Source organism: Limulus polyphemus, unplaced genomic scaffold (genome assembly GCF_000517525.1).
Source record: "Limulus polyphemus unplaced genomic scaffold, Limulus_polyphemus-2.1.2 Scaffold1272, whole genome shotgun sequence".
Classification (NCBI taxonomy): domain Eukaryota; kingdom Metazoa; phylum Arthropoda; class Merostomata; order Xiphosura; family Limulidae; genus Limulus; species Limulus polyphemus.
The window spans coordinates 290,857-302,565 of record NW_013666882.1 but is presented as its reverse complement, the minus strand read 5'-3'; the positions used below and the strand labels follow the sequence as shown (position 1 = coordinate 302,565).

Genomic DNA, 11,709 nt, shown 5'->3' with positions numbered 1-11,709 from the left:
GTCCCCTTACGGGATGCAATGGTGAAGCCAACTTTTGGCGGGTCAGCCAAATTATTGCCGCGGGTACTTAGTGACCCGCGGGTCATGGGTTGCCGACCACTGCACTACACTAAGGCAATATTTTGAACTAAAAATTCAATAAAAGTTGAAGAAACTGTAAACCTACAAAAGCCTATAGGAAAGTTTTGTCCCCATGTATTGGAGTCCAGGTCTCCCCGTTCCAATGCTTATGAATACTGTCAGCATTTTCAGATTTGTTTGTGTTTTTTTTGCACAAAACTACACAATGGACTACCTGCGCTCTGCCAACGGCGGGAAATTTAGCCTCGGATTTTAACGGAGTTCCACAATTTGAAAGATACTTTCACGAAACCGAACTTCAGCAACATGGCACTTAGATATTGTAAATAAAGGTTTGTTCTCTCGCACCAAAGCAGGAAATTACGTAAATAGTGAGGCCACATTCAATGATTAAAGTCAATAGATAAGGCATAAATTAATAATTTTTTGATCAGTTGCGCAGATGTTGGTCAACTTTCGGTTATAGTATAGCTATATCATAACAAGATTGGAAACCATTCTGCTTGTTAAACTTTAAATGAAATTTTAAAACTGTGCTTTCTTTACATTCACAAACTTATTATTTAGCAAAGTAAGTTAATATGTTGAAAGCTATTTTATACAATTAAGGGCAATAAGTTACCACAAAAATAATCATATTTTTCTTTAGATTGATATCAAATTCTAAATATGACTAACTTATTGTGCTGAGGATATTAAAATATATGTCGCGTTTAAATATGAAACGTATCATAAAAGAATGTCAACCTAAGAATAAGTGAGATGACCATTCGCCCGCCATATTGAAATGACTTTGCTAACAAAATAAAATAAAAATTAGGGTTACCATCATGTGTTATTCGAGTAATAGTTAAAAACTGTTCATTTATAGACAACGGTTTGATCAGGTTTTATCACAAACTTCCAAGTAAATCTATAATCTACCATATATAAGAATTCACTAGTGTTTTGTAAATGAAATAATTATGTTTGGGACACTTAATTAAATATATATATATAGTTCAGTCACCATAAAATATGAAATGCGAACAACATTTTGATAATAATATAACACCATTTCAATAAACTAAATTTGATTTATCTATCATATAACAGGTAAGAAGTTAAAAAAAACGTTTACACTTAGCGACGAATGTAAAGTGACATTAATAATATCCTGCAATTACCACAAAAAATATTTCATGTATATAGTTTCGTTCATTTTATGCGCAAAACTACACAATGGGCTATTTTCGCTGTGTCCATCGCGAAGAATTGAACTCCAAATTTCAGTGTTATAAGCTATCAAGCTTACCGCTGAGCCACCAGGAGACACCAGGTATACAGAAAGTTTTAGGTTATTAACATGTTTATCCACTCAATGTACACTTGTCCACATAAATTTTAATCAAAATATCACCTCACTTGAAACAAGTACAAACACAACAGACACAGAAATTATATTTGTCCTAAAATATGGACTAGTACAGCTATTAAAATTCTCAATAGAAAACACCAAAATGTTTGATTAACAAATCTGTTGTTTATAACAACATTTATAAATTCTTTTATCGTTAATGAATTGAATCCATTACCTCCTTGTTAAGGTTAAGTCTTCATCCATTTCTATACATTCATAAACCAGTTACCTTCTCATTATAGTCAGTTAAGTCTTTATCCAGTGTTACACAGCTAAAAACCTGTTACCTTTATATTAAGGTTAATTCTTTCACAGTTAACCCGATAGCTTTTAATCATGGATAAATCTCCACCAATTCTTAGACTAATAGTTAACAGAGTTATGAATCAAAACATGTTTAATATAAATATGATAAAAGCGAGATGTATCACTTCGACATTATGTGGTCCATCGTTTAACACAGACTCAACATATTATTACAAGTGAGAAGCACTACTACTTTATATTTGGACTAAATAGTGTAATTAAGCCACTGCTTTTGATAGCTGAATTAAAAATGTAAATACATTTGCTACTGAATTGTCATATTGAATTTGATGACCGAAACGTTTCCCGATTGTACACCTATTGCAACCTTGCACAAGTAAAAAACTGTAAGAAAAGTTTATAAAAGCATTATGTTTGATTAGTTTTACATTATTTGATCAGAAATATATCTTTCTTTTAGGGTTTCAGTTTGATATTTGCAGAACACTTGTTAGACGGTTTAACGAAATCAACTTATTCCTAAGGCGTGTTTTTTACTAGTATTCCTGCTCCAAATAATAGCTAAAGATCCTTTTACAAAGGGCAAAAACTGAAAGAAATATATAAACGTTAACTTCAAAAAGGAACCTTTGACTCAAATAAACTATCAATAAAAGGCGGTAAAGGCGCGAGATTTTCTAGTTTTAAGTGGAATAATCTGTGAAGACCTTGAACACTTAATGAACGAAGGTCAGGAAGCTTGGCTAGAATACGAGAGAAGTAGTTCGTTTTCTTCTGAAATTCACTCCTGTAGGTCACATGCTTACGCAAGGCGCCAACAATCTTCATTTGTAGCAAGTCAACTTTCTGAGAATCCTTTAATCCATGTCTCTCTGCGTTTAGAATAAAAAAAAGAAGAAGAAAAGGCGCTTTAATCTTTACATGAATGAATAAATAGAAAAAATCTCTCATCAGAGAGGGTGAGAGAGACTTAAAGAGTAGAAATTTGAAGCTTATTAGGTCATATTCTTTACAACGGCAGAGCAATTTTTAAACAAGCATAAATAACCCAATTTCACAAGAATAGAGCCCCTTCCTTAACTCAGCAGTAAGTCTGAAGGCTTATAACTCTAAACATCGGGTTTCGATACCTGCAGTAGGCACGACACAGATAGCCCATTGTGTAGATTTCTAACTAATAACAAACAAACGGATAAACGTAGAAACCCAGCACTGCACTTGTTTAAAATAGACCAGTTTGTGAAAAGATTATTTTTTAGTTATTATTATTATAAACGAATAACAATATTTGTTTGATAAATATCGTAAGATATACTGATAACAAAAAAAAAAAAATCTGTGAAGTCAGTTTAACAGAATTAAATATCGATCTTATAAATAATACTCAGAGTTTCAATACTTAAAATGAAAAAACTATAAATATTAAATACACAATTACAAGACAAACAGTCAAAACATAAAGTTTCGGAGTTATTCTCAAGTTGAAATTAAATATATTGTTTCTGCTTGGTTATAGATTGAATTTTCAAGATGAATAATAAATAAGAAATATTGGACTATGAGATATAATTTTCAATAACATACTTTTACAAACTTGTTGCAATACGCCAGTCAGATGCTTTTTATTTGTATGTTCCGAAACAATAATTACCATTGTCCACTGAGTAGTCTTCACAAAATGATCGATATATTTTAATAATAATTTTATGATGGTTTTAATTAAACATACCTTTATCGAAAATTCCTTACCCGTTATCAAGATCATGGCACAGAGACAGGCTAAGGTAGATATGTCTATATTAAGACTGTGCAGAGCACGAGAAAAGTCAACAATAGCGTCTAGCCAGTCACCAAAGGCACGGCGACATTGTTCCTTGTGAAGAACCAGGCCGTTACAGAATGTTAGGCTACGTTCATCCAACCTTAAGATAATATCGGCAATAGAAATTATAAGCAATCAGGAAAATTCTGAAGAAATAGTCAGTAACAAACATTTAAAACCACCCTGGACTAGGTTGATAAATCCAGTGTCTTAATAAACATCAAAAACAACCGAGCCGCGTCTGAACGACGACTATTTTAAGACTATTTAGTTGCCATCTGATGACAATATTCTGAACTATCAGTATTTAATTTAAATTGTTTTTCGTAACGACATTTAATGCTATTTCATAACGAAATCATGCTACAGTACAGCGTTTATACTATCGAATATAACGTAATAGACAACAAAGAAAATGTTTCAAAAAGAAATCAATGTTATTAATTTGATGGTCACAAAATTTGTCAACTTTCATACAAGGAAGATACACAGCAAAGATAACTGTGAAAAAAGAAATTATTCTAATAAATTAAGCGAAAGTTTTGTTAATCGACTATCCTCTCGTAAGTTCATATACAACTAAGTTAGACATAGTTGTATAAGTGATATAGATTTTAGTATTTTTTCATATGTCATTATGATGAAAGGTGAAATATTAAACAGCATACAATACGTGATTATTTTATGACTGTACTCCCTCCTTACAGTGAACTGTTGCAAAAAGCCACGTTGAAAAACAGCATGTTTTTTCTTTTTCTTATAGTGAGTTGTTTTGTAGAATTCTTATGACCACTTTCTATATTCTTAAACACCACGGCTGTAGTTAACTGTGATACAATCAATGCCACTTTTGAGCAGATTTAAAACATGCTGTGAGGGAATAAAAAATTCTGGCATTGAAGATCTTGAAGATCTGAATTATCAGAATAGTCTGTTTTTCTGCTGCAACTGAATTACATCTTTTAGAGTACTATCGCCAGTTATAATTGCTCTATCTCTTAGAAATGATTTTTAACATCAAAACTATATTTTAGAATAATTTATTTTGTATATAAGGCCATTGTTTTCTTTTCATTGAAATTCAGATATTATCTTGTAGTTATTCTATAGTGGTTTCTATTACAGTGGAAGTCGAATTTTTAATTTGAACAGGACTTTATGCACATGAGTTCTAGGATTCAAGTATAACCATCCCTAACTTTGAACTACTGACCACAAGCGAGGCAACCACCTACTAGAACCCGCTATCACAAGAACCTGTCAGACTCTTTGAATCAAATGACAGAATAGCTCTTACTTTTATAACACGCCCTCACCTAAGCGACATCTTAAACCTTGGACGCTATGATCCGCGGTTAAAATGAATTGGTACAAGAAGTCACGTTATAAAATATGTTATTTTCTTATATTTACCTGTTTTCTAAAATTCTTATCGTCTATTTCTTTATTGAAAGCTAGGCAGTAGTTAACTGTGATATAATCCATGCTAGTTTTGAATATGACCACAAGAATTTCATGTTTAAACGTTAACCTACCGATATGACAGTCTAATAACAAAAAGCTCAAGACTGGCGGCTTGAAACAGAAGTTGTTGATCTTCAATGCTTAGTTCCAAGAAGCCGGGAACTTTCTCGGCAAAAATACGAGTAATCTCCAAAGATGATGTCATCACACTAAAAAACTGCTGTACTTGTTCAGCTTCTGTAAGTGGGTTTTCACCAGCTAACACTTCCCTAAACTAATAAAAACTTCAGTATGTTACGTGATATATTAATGTTTTTAATTCTACGTGAAATAACTATCAGACACAGTTAAGAGTGAGAGAAATTACATCTTTTCTCTGTATACTTCAACATTGGATTCCATCCAGAACTAGAACTTTAAAACACACCATAATGGAATCAAAGTATCTGACAATTATGTCTTGAGGAACTTAATCATACTCACCACTTGCTGAATCATGACAGATGCGTATTTTTCTGCTACTGAAACAAATCTTATGGAGTACTAGCCATTTGTAATAAATTCAGTAACTCTTACAAATAGTCATTAACATCTAAACCTTTTTTTTTCGGAACTTTATTTTATAATAATTTATTTAGTGTATAAGGCTCTCGTTTTCTTTTTTATTGGTACTCGAAGGTTGTATAGTTATTCTATACAATGTATATATGCTGATGGTAATATCACAGATAAAGAACGATCTACTACACGCAAGAAAGAAATATTTTCTTACAAGAAATTCTTTAAGCTTTCAACCACTTCTTAAGGCCATTATTAAGTTTAACCTACACGGTAAAAAAGAACAGTACCGAAGGGTAAGACTTAAAGTAAAGTGACGTGTTTCCGGGTGAAAATATGGGTTTTTATTGGTAAAAACTTTAACACTTGTTAACAAAATATGCAAAGGAGTCACCATTCTGAAGTTTTTCCTTTTTGTTTTTAAATTAAGCACAAAGCTACACAGTGGGCTATCTGTGCTCTGCCCACCACGGGTATCGAAACCCGGATTCTAGCGTTGTAAGTCCACGGACATACCGCTGTGCCACTGGGGGGGGGGCACCATTCTGAAGAGGGAAGGGAATGCAATAATTTATTAGGTTCAGTACTCTAAAACTTTGTTCTGGTTCAATTATCTATATTTTCAACTAAAATTATTCGAGTGATAAAGTAAAAAAATGTGAATAAATTATAATTATCCATATTGTAATAACTATTGTGACGTAATGTCTATATTGTTAGTAGGCGTATGCTCAACCTAATGAGTGATTTAATTTTCTCGAGCTTTGTATGTTATTTTTTGTATAGCTTAATATGAGTCTTTTTGAAGAAAAAAAGCAGAAGGAAAGAAATTACTGTAGTATAATCTGCACTACAAGAAATATCCTGGCTTCGTTATTGAGGCAGACGAATTAAGGAATTTGATAAGAATTATATCTGGTGCCATCTGGTGAAAAACAACACAACTAAACATCTACAGCTTCCTACCACCAAGTACACGCTAAGGATAGGATATCTTATCTGTACAAAAGCCTTAAAATTTTGATATAATCCAAGATTAGGCATTAATATTCAGTAGATGGCAAAGTATGTTGTTTGACAATCAAATATTTAATCTATACCTATGAATAGTCAAGACTGGAAATCAGGGGATGCGATATCTTACCTGAACACAAGCCTTAAAAATATAATATAATTCAACATTTGTGGATTAATATTTATGTGAAAAATATATGGTTTAGATATATTTTCAACAATTTGATAACAAAAAGTGTCAATAGATAGCAAAGGATGTAATATGACATTCAAATACTTAATCTTTACCTGAGAGTAGTCAAGACTGGCAACATCAGGGGTTGTGTCCACAAGAGCACGAACTAGTGACGTAATCAAGCTGACAGGAGGAGATGGTGGTGACTCCTGTTGTATGTTGGGTTTAGATGGTAAACGACCACGCCGTCCCTTCAAGCTGTCCGATCTGACCACTAAAACCGTAACGGTTAGACGAAAGCAAAATGAGCAAGTAGCCACTAATAGTTAAGATTCCATTGTCGGAAACTTATTATAAAATATTTACGCAGTACTACTATAAATGTAAGTGTTTTTATTTTCGTTTGTTATTAAATACATGGCTACTCAATGGGCTGTCTGTGTTGTACCCTCTGCGAGTATCGAAACCCGATTTTTAAAGTTTTAATCCCTCAGAAATACCGCTTAGCCACCTAGGGGCAAAGTTAAATGACAAGTTTTGGTAAGCATTGTACATTTATCTTTTTCTAAGAACCACATGCTACAACCTTTTGTCCTGCCATCTGTTGTTGCAACTGGTCCCAACTTCATCCCACTGGTTCACTGAACTTCAGTCTCATCGAGCATGTATAGGATGCTACTGCTTTATATCTAGTTACTAAAGATACCGTGAACACAGTTCGTTCAGAGCAGTGATCGAGGTTGTGACCATACTCTATATTGAAGTCAAATTTCGCAAACTGAAACGATATAAAACCACATATACTAAATATTTATTTACGAGCGTAGGCTAAAACGGTTAATTATTTGCATTCCAAACAATATGATTGATTGCAGATATTTGATTTGCACTAAAATAAATTAAGAACTTAGAGATTATGCTAGAAAAATGGTTTTGCCTTGTCATAGCTAAAATATCAGTGTTAAAATATGCTTATAACTGTTTTATGCAATGTAATTATGTTTGTGGTTATCTTGATACGTGTTTTTCTATATACATCGGAGGTGTTTTCACATTTTTGAAAAATGTGAAAATTTATTTGTTGTAATGTTAAGTAGATAATCTTTGCGACTAAAGGATCATTAGACAGGACATTGTTGCATCAGTTCAAGTAGACAAACTGGTGGCTAGTAAACAACGTTTTGACGACTCACGATAGGCCAAAACCTCAACGAGAAGGTGGCAAGTGTTCTCCAAGATCCACTGCAACATATGTATGGTTAATGGTCAACATTACTAGTAGTGCAGTTATTGTGCTTCTGGGTATAACTTATTATTTACAGAATTTCATCTTACATACCCCAGGTGGTCTGCTTTTGTTATTTTAGGTGTAGTTGGTATTTTTTTGTTTTGTATATTGTTACTTCAAAAGCATCTTAGTTAGTGTAATGCATACAGAAAAACAATATACTTCTGATCAAACGGATTCCTTAGTTTCTACGTTCACATTAATTAACTCTAAGATGTGATATTTCTTTCTCTAAAGCGTGAGTCTTTTTTTTTAAATAAACAACATGATTGATAACTAGTTTTATTGTTGTTTTTGGCTCTGATATGCTTAAAAAATTACGGAACAAAAATAAAATGTCACAACGTTTCTTCAGATTGGAATTAGAGAGAATTGTTAGAAACGCCTAATGCACATCAAAAACTGTAAATCCTACTTTACAAAGATGTAGCTCAACATATTTTATATAAGCTGTGAACGTATGATAGATTTAGTCGGCCATGAACAAGTTAAATATGGTAGTGCATTGCACTGTAAGCCAGTTTTGCATTTGTCTGAATTCTGGGATGTCGATTTTACTTGTAAACCAACCTAGAGAGTTTTAGTAAAACTTGAGAGCGCCATCTATGTTATGTTTTATACATATGTTGTATTTTATGTTTAGTGGCTTTTCTAGTACTCCACGAAGAAATCTCAGTTTTCCTAATCACCTCTACAAAGTAATTATGAATTACTCGCCTTCTTTAACCATTCCAACAGCTAAACACTTCTGAAATCGACAAAACTGACATCTGTTTCGGCGTCTCTTGTCTACTGGACAATCTTTGTTTCCTAGGCAAACATATTTTGCTCCCTTTTGGACAGTACGCTGTTAAAAAAAATATTTTGTTAACAACAGTCTCTATAAAATATACATTTTTCAGGGCATACACTGGGATAAAAAACAACAACAAAAAACGTGATTTCATATGTTTCGTCGGAAAACATGTTTCCATACTCACAATAAAAATATGAAATATTTAATAATAATATTTTAAATAGATAAACTCCATAAAAGTAAATTTAATTGGAAATTTGTACATTTTGAAGAGTTACTCTCTTCTTGTATGTTTGTTTGTTACTATGCGCGAAGCTACACAATGGGCTATCTGTGCTGTGCCCATCAAGGATATCGAAAACCAGTTTTTAGAGTTATAAGTCTTCAGACTTCCCGCTGAGCCATTAGGGGTAGGGCTACTCTCTTTTAGAAAAGTATGTTCATAAAATGATATCAGTGCAAAAAATTCTGTCAACAGTTGTTTATTTTATTTTTATGTACTACTTACATCCTGTTTATAAATTCACACCTTTCGTGTAGACTCTTGTTTGTTCAATCTAAATTTACACCTTTAAAGATGTGAATTCTCACTTCAGTGTGCTTGTTGGAATCACATTCCAATCACACCTTTTTCTTTCTTTTTTAGAGTATAATATAATATTTTAGGAATATGAATCGCGTACAACATGGAGATATGCAGATGTTTATTCTAAGAAGTTATTAGACACAATGTATATAGTACAACAAAGAGTAACAGAATATCTCACCCCTCTTTTAGATACTTGTTGCATATTATCACGCTGTACTAAAACGTCTTCATAATGCGAGGCTAAAACCGATTTGTTGTTTTCAGTCTACTCCTGTATGGCACTAATGGTATCCATTGGTTGAAGCTCAGCTAATCTTCTTAATCAGTGTTATTAAAACGTACGTAAGTTCATGCAATGACCCTAGGTGCGAGCTGTGGCTCTACAGGTGTTATTAGTATAGTGAGATCGTTATGCGATGTATAGTCACAAAGAACAACGTTTCCAAGAAGCGTTAATTTATTATTTTTGATCAAAGCAAAATAACGCACATCAAACAGTTTAGGACACCAACAGACTCCGCAATCACATTCTAAGCCAATCCGGAGCAGTGCCTTGAAAAAAGTGTACCTTGAAACTATGATTCCAAAAGCCATAATAATGAACTAGGACATATCTTCTGGTATCGTAAACAAGACAATAAACAAAGATTTAAAGTTCTAACGAAGGATTATGATCCAAAAGCTTACAAGTTTCCAGCCACATCACGAAATCCATGAATGTGTTCACGAGAAACGTGGTCAATAGACCACGAACCTGCCTATTCCTGCCATTAGACCACGTACCTGCCTATTCCTGGCCATTAGACCACGTACCTACCTAGTCCTGGTCATTAGACCACGTATTTGCCTATTCCTGGCCATTGGACCACGTACCTACCTAGTCCTGGTCATTAGACCACGTATTTGCCTATTCCTGGCCATTGGATCACGTACATGCCTAGTCATGGTCATTAGACCACGTACCTGCCTGCTCCTGGTCATTAGATCAAGTACCCGCCTGTTACTCTCCCACACTTTCAATGAATGTTTGTAACAATGACCTGCTTAAACGTGGTCTGTAAAGCCGACCTGTACTCATAGTGTAGGGTCTACGAGAAATAGGTCAAGATGTGTGGCATATGTCTGACCACAACGTCCTTCGTAGTAACTTGTTGCTAGTGAAATTACAGTATCCAACGATAAATGCATAAACACGGCAGTCAGAATACGCATAATTAACAATAGAAGAAGTAATTCCAAAGGCAGAACACCGTTTTAATAATTTGTGATTAACTCTCAATATTCTGTATTTATATACATATATTAGTACTGCGGTTTTTACCACTACTTCGCTCCCTGTTGATGGATCTTCACCAATTTTGGCATGTAGTTTTTTGGGGGTCTATGCGGGGATACATTCAAACTTGCGGTTTCACATTTTGTGTTTTGCAGTTTTTATGGGCGTTTTTTGCAATTACATATAAGGGAAGCAACTTTTCATGTCTTAAGATAACCTTTCATTGACCATGTATTTACTTAAATTCTGTCCAGGGGACAGGTACTACGGCTAGTTACTAATAGTATTTACTACTTCGGCACTGGTCTCATCTTGTTAGTCCATTTCTATACTTTGAGCTACAAGGAATATTAGTTAGTGGAAAATTTATCAGCTCTTCACAATCTACTGCTATATTGTATAAATTACTAAGAACACTTATTTTTCCCCGTAGGCTTGTGGAGTTATAATGCTAGAATTTCCCATGGCGATCACAGAGTTTTTACTAAAACAAAAATCAATAATTCATTAGTTGAAATTTGTCTTTTCTTTTAAATCCCCTCTTATCTAGTACATTAATAGTAATATTTATTGGTTGAAAATTATCTGTTCTTAATCTATGTTTATACATTACTAATGGTATTTTTTTAGTTTTGAGTGTTGAAACTAATTACTATATATATTGAATATTAATTAGTTACTGTGTTTTGTCAGAATGATATTGTACCTTAGTTTTATTATTCTGGCTGATTGGTCGTGTATACTGGACATTAATTTGACCATTAGTTACTGTATTTTGGCTGATTGATGTATTTACTGAACACCAGTTTCTTTCTTAGCCAGATTGTTATTGTAGTTACTTACGTAGTTCTCGTATTTGGCTTGGTACATTTATTACTGTATTTATATGAATATAATAATACTGTCTGTTGTATGTCCAGGTAATTACTTTGGATGGATCTTCACCAAAATTGGTATGGAGGTTCATTAGGTCCATGCGG

The 11,709-nt window shown here is 33.4% G+C and overlaps 1 protein-coding gene across 4 annotated transcripts in view; it reads right to left on the bottom strand.

Moving 5' to 3' along the window:
- Nucleotides 1-2,026: 2,026 nt before the first annotated feature.
- Nucleotides 2,027-11,709, bottom strand: part of LOC106462874 (probable nuclear hormone receptor HR38) — a 69,153-nt gene continuing 59,470 nt past the window's right edge. For 3 of the 4 annotated variants that reach the window (XM_022390274.1, XM_022390276.1, XM_013922840.2), the window contains 5 exons: nucleotides 8,786-8,915; nucleotides 6,894-7,054; nucleotides 5,105-5,307; nucleotides 3,497-3,669; nucleotides 2,027-2,619 (listed from right to left, as the gene is read on the bottom strand). In XM_022390274.1, the coding sequence (XP_022245982.1) occupies nucleotides 2,363-2,619; nucleotides 3,497-3,669; nucleotides 5,105-5,307; nucleotides 6,894-7,054; nucleotides 8,786-8,915 (924 nt within the window). In that variant the 3' untranslated portion in view covers nucleotides 2,027-2,362. Of the gene's footprint in view, nucleotides 2,620-3,476; nucleotides 3,670-5,104; nucleotides 5,308-6,893; nucleotides 7,055-8,785; nucleotides 8,916-11,709 lie in introns of all 4 variants that reach the window. The other variant, XM_022390275.1, reaches the window with a different exon arrangement.